This window comes from Bubalus kerabau, chromosome 12 (genome assembly GCF_029407905.1).
Source record: "Bubalus kerabau isolate K-KA32 ecotype Philippines breed swamp buffalo chromosome 12, PCC_UOA_SB_1v2, whole genome shotgun sequence".
NCBI lineage: Eukaryota > Metazoa > Chordata > Mammalia > Artiodactyla > Bovidae > Bubalus > Bubalus kerabau.
The window spans coordinates 70,772,510-70,789,070 of record NC_073635.1 but is presented as its reverse complement, the minus strand read 5'-3'; the positions used below and the strand labels follow the sequence as shown (position 1 = coordinate 70,789,070).

The window sequence follows — 16,561 nt, the reverse complement described above, 5'->3', positions numbered from 1 at the left end:
CATCTCTTAAAGAATTTTCCACAGTTTGTTGTGATTCACACAGTCAAAGGCTTTGGAATAGTCAATAAGGCAGAAGTAGATGTTTTTCTAGAACTCTCTTGCTTTTTCTATGATCCAATGGATGTTGGCAATTTGGTTCTTCTGTCTTTTCTAAATCCAGCTTGAACTTCTGGGAGTTCACCATTCACATACTGTAAGCATTACTTTGCTAGTGTGTGAGATGAATGCAACTGTGTGGTAGTTTGAACGTTCTCTGGCATTGAGTTTCTTTGGGATTGGAATGAAAACTGACCTTTTCCAGTCCTGTGGCCATCAAAATCTTGTGCACACCAGGAGACCCCCACAGAGACTGAGACAGTACCTGCCTTTGAGTGTTTGAGGGTCTCCTGCAGAGGTACAGGTCAGCAGTGGCCTGCCACAGGGGCAGAGGCTCTGGGTGCAGCAGACCTGGGTATGACATACACTCTCTTGGAGGAGGTCGCCATTAACACCACCATAGGGCTGTCAAAACTTACACAGGACTGGGGAAACAGACTCTTGGAGGGCAGGGGAAAAAAAAAATAAATAAAAATAAAAACAACCCTTGTGTGCACAAGGACCAAGGAGAAAAAAGCAGTGACACCACAAGAGACTAACCCAGACTTGCCCATGAGTGTGCAAGAGTCTCTGGCAGAGGCATGGGTTGGCTGTGACCTGCTACAGGGTTGGGTACACTGAATGTGGCAGTGCATACACAAGACCTTTTGAAGGAGGTCACCATTATCTTCATTGAGTTCAGTCACTCAGTCATGTCTGACACTTTGCAACCCCATGGAATGAAGTAAGCCAGGCTTCCACACCCATCAGCAAATCCAAGAGCCTGCTCAAACTCATGTTCATTGAGTCCGTGATGCCATCCAACCATCTCATCCTCTGACATCCCCTTCTCCTCCCGCCTTCAATATTTCCCAACACCACAGTCTTTTCAAATGAGTCAGTTCTTCCCATCAGGTAGCCAAATAATTGGAGCTTCAGCTTTAGCATCAGTCCTTCCAATGTATATTCAGGACTGATTTCCTTGAGGATTAACTGGTTGGATCTCCTTGCAGTTGAAGGGACTCTCAAGAGTCCTTTCCAACACCAAAGTTCAAAAGCATCAATTCTTCAAGGCTCAGCTTTCTTGATAGTCCAACTCTCACAACCATACATGACTGCTGGAAAAACCATAGCTTTGACTAGACAGACTTTGTTGGTAAAGTAATGTCTCTGCTTTTTAATAAGCTGTTTAGGTTGGTCAAGCTTTTCTTCCAAGGAGCAAGTGTCTTTTAATTTTATAGCTGCAGTCATCATCTGCAGTGATTTTGGAGCCCAAGAAAATAAAGTCGGTTACCCTATTCCTATCTGCCATGAAGAGATGGGACCACATGCCATGATCTTCGTTTTCTGAATGTTGAGTTTTAAGGCAACTTTTTCACTCTCCTCTTTCACTTTTGTCAAGAGGTTCTCTAGTTCTTCTTCACTTTCTGCCATAATGGTGCTATCATCTGCATATTTGAGTTTATTGATATTTCTCCCAGAAATCTTGATTTCAACTTGTGCTTTATCCAGCCTGGCATTTTGCATGATGTGCTCTGCATATAAGTTAAATAAGCAGGGTGAAAATATACAGCCTTGACATATTCCTTTCCCAATTGGAACCAATCTGTTGTTCCATGTCCAGTTAGAACTGTTGCTTTTTGACCTGCATACAGATTTCTCAGGAGGCAGGTAACATGGTCTTGTATTCCTATTTTTTTAAGAATTTTCCACAGTTTGTTGTTATCCACACAGTCAAAGGCTTTGGTGTAGTTAATAAAGCAAAAATAGATGTTTTCCTGGAACTCTCTTGCTTTTTCTATGATCCAACAGATGTTGGCAATTTGATTTCTAGTTCATCTGCCTTTTCCAAATTCAGCTTAAACATCTGGAAATTCATGATTCACGTACTATTGAAGCTTGGTTTGGAGAATTTTGAGCATTACTTTGCTAGGGTGTGAGATGAGTGCAATTGTGTGGTAGCTGGAACATTTTTTGGCATTGCCTTCCTTTGGAATTGGAATGAAAACTGACTTTTTTCAGTCCTGTGGCCACTGCTCAGTTTTCCAGATTTGTTGGCATATTGAGTGCAGCATTTTCACAGCATAATCTTTTAGGATTTGAAATAGCTCAACTGGAATTCCAAGACCTCCACTAGCTTTGTTTGTAGTGATTCTTTATAAGGTCCACTTGGCTTCACATTCCAGGATGTCTGGCTCTAGGTGAATGAATGGTCACACCATCGTGGCTATCTGGATCGTGAAGATCTTTTTTGTACAGTTCTTCTGTGTATTCCTGTCATCTCTTCTTAATATCTTCTGCTTCTGTTAGGCCCATACCATTTCTGTCCTTTATTGAGCCCATCTTTGCATGAAATGTTCCCTTGGTATCTCTAATTTTCTTAAAGAGATCTATAGTCTTTCCCAGTCTATACTGTTTTCCTCTATTTCTTTGCATTGATCGCTGAGGAAGGCTTTCTTATCTCTCCTTGCTATTCTTTGGAACTCTGCATTCAAATGGATATATCTTTCCTTTTCTCCTTTGCCTTTAGCTTCTCTTCTTTTCTCAGCTGTTTGTAAGGCCTCATCAAACATTCTGCCTTTTTGCATTTCTTTTTCTTGCAGATTGTCTTCACTGCCTCCTGTACAATGTTACAAACTTCTGTCCACAGTTCTTCAGGCACTCTGTCTATCAGATCCAATCCTTTGAATCTATTTGTCACCGCCACTATATAATCATAAGGGATTTTATTTAGGTCACACCTGAATGGCCTAGTGGTTTTCCCCAGTTTCTTCAATTTAAGTCTGAATTTGCAATAAGTAGTTCATGATCTGAGCCACAGACAGCTCCCAGTCTTGTTTTTGCTGACTGTATAGAGCTTCTCCATCTTTGACTGCATAGAATATAATCAATCTGATTTCGGTATGGACCATCTGGTGATGTCCACGTGTAGAGTCTTCTCTTGTGTTGTTGAAAGAGGGTGTTCGCTATGACCAATGTGTTCTCTTGGCAAAACTCTGTTAGCCTTTGCCCTGCTTCATTTTGTACTCCAAGGCCAAATTTGTCTGTTACTCCAGGTAGCTCTTGAATTCCTACTCTTGCGTTCCAGTCCCCTATAATGAACAGGATATCTTTTTTGAGTGTTAGTTCTAGAAGATTTTGTAGGTCTTCATAGAACCGTTCAGCTTCAGCCTCTTCAGCATTACTGGTCAGGGCATAGACTTGGATTACTGTGATATTGAATGGTTTGCCTTGGAAATGAATGGAGATCATTCTGTCATTTTTGAGATTGCATCCTAGTACTGCATTCAGTTCAGTTCAGTCTCTCAGTCATGTCCAACTCTTTGCAACCCCATGCACTGCAGCATGCCAGGCCTCACTGTCCATCATCAACTCCTGGCGTTTTCTCACACTCATGTCCATTGAGTCAGTAATGCCATCCACTCATCTCATCCTCTGTTGTCCCCTTCTCCTCCCACCTTCAATCTTTCCCAGCATCACAATCTTTTCCAATGAGTCAGTTCTTCCCATCAGGTGGCCAAAGTATTAGAATTTCAGCATCAGTCCTTCCAATGAGTATTCAGGACTGATTTCCTTTAGAATGGACTGGTTGGATCTCCTTGTGGTCCAAGGGACTCTCAAGAGCCTTCTCAATCATCACAGTTCAAAAGCATCAATTCTTTGGCACTCAGCTTTCTTTATAGTCCAACTCTCACATCCATATATGACTATTGGAAAACCCATAGTCTTGACTAGATGGACCTTTGTTGGCAAAGTAATGCCTCTGCTTTTTAATATGCTGTCTAGGTTGGTCATAACTTTTCTTTCAAGGAGGAAGAATCTTTTAGTTTCATGGCTGCAGTCACCATCTGCAGTGATTTTGGAGCCCAAAAACATATGCAGAGTACATCATGAGAAATGCTGGACTGGAAAAAGCACAAGCTTGAATCAAGATTGCTGGGAGAAATATCAATAACCTCAGATATGCAGATGACACCACAATTAAGGAGAAAGTGAAGAATAACCAAAGAGCATCCTGATGAAAGTGAAAGAAGATAGTGAAAAAGTTGGTTTAAAACTCAACATTCAGAAAACTAAGATCTTTGCATCTGGTCCCATCACTTCATGGCAAATTGATGTGAAACAGTGGAAACAAGTACTGCATAGTCATAAGGTAAGTGTAAAAAGAAAAAAGAGTGTGGGGTTGGCAGCAGAGAGGAAGTTGAGTCTGGCTGGAGAACACCTACTTTGCATATTCCTCACAGGCTCCCTGTGCAGCGGCACTGAACAGGGCACAGGAGAAATAACAATCCCTGCCCATCAAGCCTTCATCATCCAGAGGAAGAGGGAGACAGTTCAGCAACACTGACAGCATGTGCCAAGAAGGGCTACACCAGGAGGACATTTAGGGACACTAAACGAGCTGGGATAGAACACTGCTGCCTATCTAGTATTAGAAAAACAAAATTCTTATCCACAGGACAATATATATTTTTACATGTAAGTTGCACACAGAAGAGATGAGAGCTGGGTAACAACAACCCTTATCTTAGGTTCTCAACAGAACCCTGGCTGACACCAAACCCTGGCATTTGGCTCCCAAAAAGCTGAACCCAGTGAGAAATGAAGAGGATCCCTTGGTCACTTACCTTGTCAAACCTGTTCACATCGTTAGACAGCAGGTTGACTATCTGGCCTGTGGTGGTCTTCCCTATGGCCGAGTTACTCAGGCGAAGGGTCTGAAATAAGAGAGGGAGACAGAGAATTGGATTCCCATGTTGATACAAATTCATACTTAAAACATAGCAAACTGGATAACACTTTCTTGGGGTCATGCATGGTATCAGGATGAGCAGGATAACCCCTGACAGCAGGGCTCTAGGGACCCATGTTCATCCTTTATCTCCTCAATGTGGCAGAAGCCCCGCCCAGAAGGACAGCAAAGGGAGGAGTAGGAGGTAGGGGAAAAAAAAAAAAAAAATTCCCCACCCTGTTTCTCAATTAACTTGGGTCTGCCCAGAGTGTAAAGGGTATAGGTTTAGATTTAGGAGCAAAATAAAGTAAATGTGAGCCTAACTACATGAGAGTGGAGAAACTGCCTTAAAGCAAGAAATTAGAGGACTTGGACTAGAAATTAGGGGACTTGGAATCAATCACACTGATGTGAAATCATTTAAGAACTTTGACTTTAATTTCCTCATTCCAATACGAGCAGAGGACTTCCCTGGTGGTTCAGTGGTTAAGCATCTGCCTGCCAATGCAGGGGACACAGCATTGATCCCTCATCTGGAAAGATCCCACATGCTGCAGGGCAACTAAGCCTGTGCACCACAATTACTGGGCCCGAGCACCCTACAGCCTGTGCTCTGCAATAAGAGAAGCCAACTTCACAATAAGAGAAACCATCTGAACACTGCAATTAGAGAGCAGCCCTCAACAAGGAAACAAGAGAAAACCCATACAAAGCAACAAAGGCCCAGCACAGACAAAAATAAACACTTATTAAATTCTTTAAACAAATGTTTTAAAATAATATACAATAAAATGAGCAGAGAATAGTGTTCAAAATAATATTCTCGTGAGGAATCTATGGCCTTTAATGCCTGACTTTACAAAAAATAGCCTGTTTTACATGATCCCTTTATTTGGTAAAAAGTTCCAAAATATGCCCTAGAGATCAGGAATCTGAAGTGACCACTATAAGATGTTTCAGTGGACTACCAACTGGAGCCATGGATCCAAACAAAATGTCAGAATTCATGAAAACTTTTCATTTAGTTCTCAAGTTAAAGAGAAAAGTAAGTGATCAAGTAGAAAATATAAAATTATGTAGCCATGATTGAAGAGGGTATGGCAGTTTCTCAAAAAATTAAACATAAGATTAGTATATAGCACAACAGTTCCACTACTGGGAATGTACTCAAAAGAACTGAAAGCACAACCTTGAACAGATATTTGTTTACTTATGTTCATAGCAGCACTATTCACAATAGATATAAGATGGAAACAACCCAAATGTTTATTAACAGATGAATGAATACACAAAATATTGTACATACCTATCATGAAATATCATTCAGTCTAAAAAAGAATTTAATTCTGAAACCTGATACAACATGGATAAACCTTGAAAACATTGTGCTAGGTGACATAATCCAGACATCATATGCTTTCACTTATATGAAGCACCTGGAGTAGTGAAATTCATAAAGAGAAGTAGAATGGTGATGGTGGTGAAGGGATGGGAGTAGAAACTTAGTGTTTAATGGGTGCAGATTTGGGAAGATGAAAAAGTTCTGGAGATGCATAATGGTGATAACTCTACAATAATGTGAATGTACCTGATGTCATTAAATGGTGCACTTAAAAAAGAGTTAAAACTGTAAATTTTGTTGTGTATATTTTGTTGCAACTTTTTAAAAAATCAATGATCAAAAGCCAAAAGGTATTTTACCACAGTTATGGAAAGATAATTAAAAGGCAAGTCATTTTCTATATGTCATACATCCCACAAGATCACTCAACAATACAAATTATGACTATAAGCTTATCAGCCATTCCATTTCTAACACTCAATCTGATTTCTTTCCAGGACTAGGGATAAGCAAGTAGGGCCTCAGTATAAACCAGAAACATTCAGATGGACCTTTTAGAGCTGTTCTGCAGTACCAGCTTTTTCCCTAAAGAGTCAGCCCACCTGTAACCTACAAAAAAGAAACATCTTATTTCTTCACCTCAGCAGGATTCTAGATGCATGAAAGTGCATGAGGAAACTGTCTCTCCCATGTGTCTGGAGGAGCTTCCCTGGTAGCCCAGCTGGTAAAAAATCCACCTGCAATGCAGGAGACCCCAGTTCAATTCCTGGGTCAGGAAGATTTCCTGGAGAAGGGATAGGCTATCCACTGCAGTATCCTTGGGCTTCCCTGGTGGTTCAGCTGGTAAAGAATCTGCCTGCAATGTGGGGAGACCTGAGTTCAATCCCTGGGTTAGAAAGATCCCCTGCAGGAGGGAACAGCTACCCACTCCAGTATTCTGGCCTGGAGAATTCCATGGACTGTATAGTCCATGGGGTCGCAAAGAGTTAGACACAACTGAGTGATGTTTCTTGAAATCCACATTACCTCTGTGGTTTTACCTCAGCAATTTCTAATTTTGTAAAAAGACAATTCTTTTAAATACAAAGACTCTAAATTGGAAAGGAAGAAGTCAAACTGTCACTATTTGTAGATGACATGATACTATACATAGGAAATCCTAAAGACACTACCAGAAAACCATTAGATTTCATCAATGAATATGGTAAAGTTTCAGGATACAAAATTAATATACAAAAATGTGCTGCATTTCTGTACATTATTAAGAAAGTATCAGAAAGGGAAATTAAGGAAACAATCCCATTTACCATTGCATCAAAAAGACTAAAATGCCTAGGAATAAACCTACCTAAGGAGGCAAAAGATCTGTACCCCAAAAACTATAAGACACTGATGAAAGAAATTGAAGATGACAAAACAGATGGAAAGATATACCATGTTCTTGGATTGGAAACATTAGTATTGTCAAAATAACCATACTACCCAAGGCAATCTACAGATTCAATGAAACACCTATCAAATTACCAATGGCATTTTTTACAGAACTGGAACAAAAAAGTATAAAATTTGTATGGAAAAACAAATGACACAAATAGTCAAAAAAAAATTGAAGAAGAAGAACAAAGTTGGAGGAATCACACTCCTTGACTTTGACCATAGTACAAAGCTACAGTAATCAAAATAATAGTATGAAAGTGAAGTGAAAGTCACTCAGCCGTGTCCAACTCTTTGTGACCCCATTGACTATACAGTCCATGGAATTCTCTAGGCCAGAATACTAGAGTGGGTGGCCTTTCTCTTCTCTAGGGAATGTTCCCAACTCAGGGATCAAACCCAGGTCTCCCACATTGCAGGCAGATTCTTTACCAGCTGATCCACAAGGGAAGCCCAAGGGAAGACAGTAGATACTTGCACAAAAACAGACACATAGATCAATGGAACAATATAGAGAGCCCAGAAATAAACCCATACACTTAGGGTCAACTAATTTAAGACAAAGGAGGCAAGAATACACAATGAAGAAAGCACAGTCTCTTCAATAACTGGTGCTGAAAAAATGCACAGTTCAGTTTAGTCACTCACTCATGTCCAACTCTTAGCGATCCCATGGACTGCAGCACACCAGGCTTCCCAGCCCATCACCAACTCCCAGAGCTTGCTTAAACTCATGTCCATCAAGTCAGTGATGTCATCCAACCATCTCGTCCTCTGTTGTCTCTTTTTCTTCCTGCCTTCAATCTTCCCCAGCATCAGGGTTTTTCCAATGAATCAGTTCTTCACATCAGGTGGCCAAAGTGTTGGAGCTTCAACTTCAGCATCAGTCCTCCCAGTGAATATTCAGGACTGATTTTCTTTAGGATTGACTGGTTTGATCTCCTTGCTGTCCAAGGGAATCTCAAAGAGTCTTCTCCAACACAATAGTTCAAAAATATCAATACTCTGGCACTCAGCTTTCTTTATGGTTCAGCTGTCACATACATACATGACTGCTGGAAAAACCATAGTTGACTAGATGGACCTTTGTCGGTAAAGTACTGTCTCTGCTTTTTAATATGCTGTCTAGATTGGTCATAGCTTTTCTTCTAAGATGCAGGCATCTTTTAATTTCATGGCTGCAGTCACCATCTGCAGTGATTTTGGAGCCTGAGAAAATGAAGTCTGTCACTGTTTCTATTGATTTCCCATCTATTTGCCATGAAATGATGGGACCAAATGCCATGATATTCATTTTTTTGAAAGTTTTATGCCAGCTTTTATACTCACTTCTTTCACTTTCATCAAGAGGCTCTTTCATTTCTCTTTGCTTTATGCCATAAGGGTGGTGTCATCTGTATATCTTAGTTTATTGATACTTCTCCCTGCAATCTTGGTTACAGCTTGTGCTTCATTCAACCCAACATTTGGCATGATGTACTCTGCATCTGAGTTAAATTAGGAGGGTGACTCCTTCCCCAATTTGGAACCAGTCAATTTTTCCATGTCTGGTTCTAACTGTTGCTTCTTGACCTGCATACAGGTTTCTCAGGAGGAAGGTCAGGTGGTCTGGTATTCCCATCTCTTGAGGAAATTTTCCAGAGTTTGTTGTGATCCACAAAGTAAACAGCTTTAGTGTAGTCAATGAAGCAGAAGTAGATGTTTTCTGGAATTCTCTTGCATTTTCTATGATCCAAGGGATGTTGGAAATTTCATCTCTGGTTCATCTGCCTTTTCTAAATCTAGCTTGAAAATCTGGAAGCTTTTGGTTCATGTACTGTTGAAGCCTAGGTTGGAGAGTTTTGAGCATTGCTTTGCTAGCATGTGAAATGAGTGCAATTGTGCAGTAGTTTGAACATTATTTGGCATTGCCTTTCTTTGGGATTGGTATGAAAACTGACCTTTTTCCAGTGCTGTGGCCACTGCTGAGTTTTCCAAATTTGCTGGCATACAGAGTGCAGCATTTTAACAGCATCATCTTTTAGGATTTTAAACAGCTCAGCTGAAAAAAAAAAAAAAGTGGTCCACTGGAGAAGGGAATGCAAACCACTTCAGCATTCTTGCCTTTAGAATCTCATGAACAGTATGAAAAGGCAAAAAGATTTGACACTAAAAGATGAACTCCCCAGGTCAGAAGATGCCCAACATGCTACTGGAGAAGAGCAAAGAAATAGCTCCAGAAGGAATGAAGAGGCTGAGCCAAAGTGAAAATAACATCCCATTGTGGATGTGTCTGGGGGTGAAAGGAAAGTCCAATGCTGTAAAAAACAATATTGCATAAGAACCTAGAATGTTAGGTCCATGAATCAGGTTCACATAGCCAAGGATTAACAAGACTCTGCTCAAAAAAGGATGAGGAAAGATACCTTTAATTTGCTGAGAAAAATATTCCTAAAAAATAGAAGCTCTAGATAAGTAACAACCAAGTAAAAGAAGTGCTTGCTTTCATTTCAATTGCTTGGTTGTATCTTTCAATGAGGATTCTGTTTATTTTTAATGAAATAAATAAATATATATATATATATATTAATGTGCACAACAAGATGTTTGACATAAATGTACACTGGGAAATGATTACTGTAGTTAAAACAGTTAACATATCCATTGCCTCATGTAGTTATCTTTCTGTGTGTGCAGTGAAAACACTTATAATCTATCTCTCAGAAAATTTCAAGTGTGTAACATGATTAAATAAGGATTTTTTTTTTTAATGAAACAACCCAGGACAAATAGATACCTAAGATCTTGTGTATCAAGAGCTCTCCAGCACATGTCACTGGTGTATCTGTGGCAGTTCATTTGTAAAGACATCTGAAATACTTAACTCCTTTTATACTAGATAAGACTAGAGTAAAATATAGAATAATTTTATAGCATTTCTCAACACAAAAACACTAGAAAAATCAAACCAGATTTTATTAAAGCTGTTATAATGCATACTTTTTTTTTTATTTTATTTTTAAACTTTACATAACTGTATTAGATTTGCCAAATATCAAAATGAATCCGCCACAGGTATACATGTGTTCCCCATCCTGAACCCTCCTCCCTCCTCCCTCCCCATTCCATCCCTCTGGGTCGTCCCAGTGCACCAGCCCCAAGCCTCCAGTATCGTGCATCGAACTAATGCATACTTTTAAAAAAGCAAATATTGTATTAAGAAAATAACTTCAATGAATAGCAACATAAATACCCTCTAAAATTGCTAAAAACAAATTAAAATTTCAAGTTTTCTCCCAAACACTCAACCATTTTCTTTAATATTATCAAAAACAATCAGAACTACAGAAGATCATGAGTGAGTCTAATTTGGCACAGATTTCCCTTATATTTGTATTTAGTAAGCACAATTATATTAAACATGACTAGATGCATCATTTAAAATATAATCATTTATTTTATTAAATACATATTTTCTCCTAAATTTAATGTTATAAATACAATCACTGAAGTCATTTTTAAACACAACTTTGATGTAAATGAAGGTTTAAATGAAAAACAACAAAATTTCCATGAATACCACAATAAGATTTAGGCAAGAAAACATTGAAAATCAGTTTGATAATTTTGATACCTATTTTTAATTAGATTTCAATATAAGTTTAGTGGGTATTATGCACCAGCCTATGCATAAAGTTATCAAAGGCAGCCTTGGTCTGATCTCCAAACAAAACTTTTTAATATATTGGTAAAGTTTGCTCAAACAACAACAAATTGGCTTGAAACAAATATCGAGTATCTCTGGCAAGGAGTAAATGACACCAGTTACAAAATTTTTAATCTACAGAAAACTTTCCCAAAATGCTTCTTATTCTTCAGAGGAGGTACAAGCTTTTGTACCAAATGACACTTACCTTGCGGTAAATCATATGGCACATGGCTACTCTTAATCTCATTCCTATACGCTGAGCATAATAGGAGAAAAAATGCTGAAGAATTGCCCAAATGACAAGGCAAACATTCAGTACAGCAGTGTAGCCATAGGCTTTGAACAAAGCCCCAGAATCAGAAGGATCATAATTTTGAAAGTAAGTAATTAAATCCTCAAAATATGTCGGTAATAGTACTCTGAAGGTTTCCTAAAAGGAAAGGAAAAGAAACCTTAATTAGAAATACAAGCCATACAAGTTTTTCTTATCACAAGCTTCACTGTTTTTAATTTAATTTTTGCTGTGGTTCAGTTGCTAAGTCATGTCCATTTCTTTGTAACCCCATGGACTGCAGCATGCCAGGCTTCCCTGCCCTTCACTATCTCTCAGAGTTTGCTCAAACTCATGTCCATTGAGTCAGTGATGCCATTTAACTATCTCATCCTCTGTCACTGCCTTCTCCTTGTGCCCTCAATCTTTCCTAGCATCAACGTCTTTCTCAGTGAGTTGACTCTTTGCATCAGGTGGCCAAAGGATTGGAGCTTCAGCTTTAGCATCAGTCCTTTTAATAAACATTCAGGATTGATTTCCTTTAGGATTGACTGCTTTGATCTCCTTGAAGTCAAAGGGACTCTTTAGAGTCTTCTCCAGCACCACAGTTTGAAAGCATTAATTCTTCAGTGCTCAACTTCTTTACAGTCCAACTCTCACATCTGTACATGACTACTGGAAAAAGCAAAGCTTTGACAATGTGGACCTTTATGGGCACAGTAAAGTATAGTTGATTTCCAATGCTATGTTAGTTTCAGGTGTACAGCAAAGTGATTCAGTTATACATATACATATATCTATTCTTTTTCAGATTCTTTTCCTATGTAGGTTATCACAGATTATTTAGTAGAGTTCCTTGTGCTACACAGTGCTGCCTGCTCACTGTCTGATGCTTTGCAACCTTATGGACTGTAGCCTGCCAGGCTTCTCTATCCATAGGATTCTCCAGGCAAAAATACTAGAATGGGTTGCCATTTCCTCCTCTAGGGGAATCTTCCTGACTCAGGGATCAAAACCACATCTCCTGCATCTCCTGCATTAGCAGGTGGATACTTCACCACTAAACCACGTGGGAAGCCCCATGCTATACAGTAGGTCCTTTTTAATTATTAATATCAATTTCATATATAGTAGTGTGTATATGCGGAGAAGACAATGGCAACCCACTACTCAGGCAACCAGTACTCTTGCCTGGAATATCCCATGGACAGAGGATCCTGGTAGGCTACAGTCCATGGGGTCGCACAGAGTCAGACAAGACTGATGCGACTTAGCAGCAGCAGTGAGTATATGTTCACCTCAAAGTCCTAATTTATTCCTCCCCTTGCCTTTCCCCTTTGAAAACCATAAGTTTGTTTTTGAAGTCTGTTTGGAACAACGTTCATTTGTATCATTTGTTTAGATTCCACATATAACTGATATACCATATGATATTTGTCATTCTCTATCTGACTTACTTCACTCAGTATTATAATCTCTAAGCCCATCCGTGTTGTTGCAAATGGTATTCTTTCATTCTTTTTTTTTGTGACTGAGTAATATTTCATTGTATATATGTACCACATCTTCTTTATCCATTTCTCTGTCAATAGCCTTTTATATTGCTTCTAGACTATTGTAAATAGTGAAGCGATGAACACTAAGGTGCATGTCTCTTTTCAAATTAAGGTTTCCTCCAGATACATGCCCAGTAGAGAGATTGCTGAATCATGTGGTAGTTCTATTTCTTAGTTTTTTTGAGGAACCTCCATTCTCACCAACAGTGTAGGAGGTTTCCTTTCTCCCCACATCTTCTCCAGCATTTATTATTTGCAGACTTTTTGATGATGGTTATTCTGACTGGTGTCAGGTAACAACTCATAGCAGTTTGATTTGAATTTCTCTAATAATTAACAATGTTAAGCATCTTTTCATGTGCTTTTTGGCCATCTGTATGTTTTCTTTTGAGAAATGTCTATTTAGATCTTCTGCTAATTTTTTTTTATTTTATATATATATATATATTGAGCTGCATGAGCTATTATATATTTTGGAGATTAATCCCTTGTCAATCACTTCATTTGCAAATATTTTCTTCCATTCTGTGGGTTGTCTTTTCATAAAAGGAGAAATCAACATTGGCAAGAATAGTGAGGGACTTTAGTACTCCACTTACATCAATGGACAGATCATACAGACAGAACAATCAATAAGGAAACAGAGGTCTTAAATGACATATTAGACCATATGGACATAACTGATATTTATATGACATTCTATATAAATGCAGCAGAATACACATTCTCCTCAAGTGCACATTGGAACATTCTCCAGGATAGCTAACATGCTGAGCCACAAAGCAACCTCCAGGCAAAAGTACTAGAGTGGGGTGCCATTGTCTTCTCTGTCAGTAAATTTAAGAACACTTAAATCATATCAAGGATCTTATCCAACCACATTATGGATTGCAAATCAACTACAAGGGAAAAACTAAAAACAACAACAACAACAACAAACTACAAATATGAAAGCTAAATAATATCTTACTAAGTAACCAATGCATCACTGAAGAAATCAAAGAGGAAACCAAAAAATACCTAGAGACAAATGAAAACCCAATGATCCTAAACCTATGGGATGCAACAAAAGCAGTGCTAAGAGAGGAAACAAGAAAAATCTCAAATAAACAACCTAACCTTACACCTCAAGCAACTAGAGAAAGAAGTACAAACAAAATTCAAAGATAGTAGAAGGGAAAAAATGATAAATCAGAGCAGAAATGAATTAAATAGAGATAAAGAAAGCAATAGAAAAGATCAATGAAACCAAAAGCTGGTTCATCAAAAATATAAGCAAAATTGATAAGCCTTTAACCAGACTTATCAACAAAAAAAGGAAGAGGGCTCAAATCAACAGTTAGAAACGAAAAAAGAGAAATTACAATGGACACTAAATAAATACAAAGAAATATGAGAGACTACTACAAGCAAATATATGCCAATAAAGTGGACAGCTTGGAAGAAATGGACAAGTGTTTAGAAAAGTAAAACCTTCCAAGACTGAAGATTGAACCAGGAAGAAATAGAAAATATGAACAGATTAATCATAAGTACTGAAATTGAAACTATGAGTAAAAACCTCCCCAAAAACAAAAGTCCAGGACCTGATGGCTTCACAAACAAGGATACCACAAAAAAAGAAAATCACAAGACAATCTCACTGATGAACATAGAAACAAAAATCCTCAACAAAATACTAGCAAATCAAATCCAACAATACATTAAAAAGATTACACATCATGATCAAGTGGAATTTATCTCAGGCAGGCAAGCACTCTTCAGTATATGCAAATCAATCAATATGATATATTATATTAACAAACTGAAGAATGAAATCCATATGATCATCTCAATAGATGCAGAAAAAGCTTTCAACAAAATTCAACACCCATTTATAATAAAAACTCTGCAGAAAGTGGGCATAGAGGGAACTTACCTAAACAAAATAAAGGCCATATGCCACAAACCCACAGCTAACATAGTCAATGGTGAAAAGTTGAAAGTATTTCCTCTAAGATCAGGAACAAAAAAAGGATGTCCATTCTTGCCACTTTTATTCAACATAGTTTTTAAAGTCCTAGCCACAGCAATCAGAGAAGAAAAAGAAATAAAGGAATCCAAGTTGGAAAAGAAGTAAAATTTTCACTGTTTGCAAATGACATGATACTATACATAGAAATTGCTAAAGCTGTTGCCAGAAAACTACTAAAGCTCATCAATGAATTCAGTAAGCTTTCAAGAAACAAAATCAGTACCCATAAATCTCTTGCATTTCTATACACAAACCAGCTTCACCTTTATTATTAGCATATTAAAATGGCATTTTTACAAAATGCTGTACTCACGGCTAATCTAAAAGAAAAATATACAGATCCACTCTCTTCTATAAGACAAGCAGACAATAGCTTTAAACTTTAGCCAATTTTTTTCAAGGTAATAAATCCTTGGTACACTGTGTTTGGTACACTGTGGATGCTCAATAAATATTACATCCAGCGTTTTAGAACACATTTAGTAAAACACCAAGTGAGTCTTTGCCTAAGATGAATGAGGAAAAGCTACCAGAAGAAGGATAAGAGATTTGCTTCCATATGAACAAGCCCTGCTGGTAGCCTGCCCTGGTCCCCTGTAGTCTCAACATCCCACCCCGACAGAAAGTCAAGATGGCTCATGTAGGCAAGACACACTCCTGCTATAATCTTTTGCTTTAAGAGCCTTTATGAACTGACACATTGGCACACAAACAGATCCAATCTTTCCCAGCCAGAATTCCACATGTCAGCAGGTCAAGATATCAGACTAGCTTTTGTTGATGTATCACAAATAAACCAGGCTTGGGAGGTTCCCAAACTCTCAGCTCCAGGTGGCACTGCATCAATATATCTCTAGACCTTAGAAGCTGGGATGTTCCTTGAGTTAAAAGTTAAACACAGAAGAAGACAAGCTAAAAATAAAACATCCATGGTTCTCCATCAGCCACACACTGCAGGTGTTGGTTTGGAAGAAATGATTTCTTCCCCAGAGCAAAAATTTTAAATACTAAACCAATCATTTGGGAGGCATTGGGGCTTAACTCCTGAGTAAGACTTACAGAAAACAATTGTCTTTCCCCAAAGAAATAGCAACACTTGCCCACCCTGCCAAATAGCCACTCCACCAAACATCCTACTACTTCCTTCCTGTAGTTACCCCTTGAGAAAGTACCCTTTTTTCCCAGGAAGGAAAACCAAACTCTCAACACGAATTCAAGTCACAAAAAGTAAACACTTAGCCCCTCAACATCATTTCCTCCACAGACTTGTCAAAAGACAAAATGCCAAAAGTTTGGAAATCTTTCTGGAATTCCATTTTGAGATAAATTTTTCCTTTTAAGCAATCTCCTTACTAACACAGACAAGGTTAACAACTGACAGGCCTGCTTTGATAGTTCTCTTCTGTTTATCTGAGGTTGAGGAACCCATGCACAAGAGGAAGGGAAAGT

General features: G+C 38.4%; 1 protein-coding gene across 1 annotated transcript in view; it reads right to left on the bottom strand.

Moving 5' to 3' along the window:
- The window catches only part of LOC129624636 (ATP-binding cassette sub-family C member 4-like), a 364,051-nt gene that overhangs the window by 213,459 nt on the left and 134,031 nt on the right, over positions 1–16,561 (bottom strand). Inside the window, exons 12-13 of the mRNA XM_055542792.1 lie at positions 11,477–11,701; positions 4,704–4,793 (exon numbers count right to left, since the gene is read on the bottom strand). Of these exons, the coding sequence (XP_055398767.1) occupies positions 4,704–4,793; positions 11,477–11,701 (315 nt within the window). The remainder of the gene's footprint in view (positions 1–4,703; positions 4,794–11,476; positions 11,702–16,561) is intronic.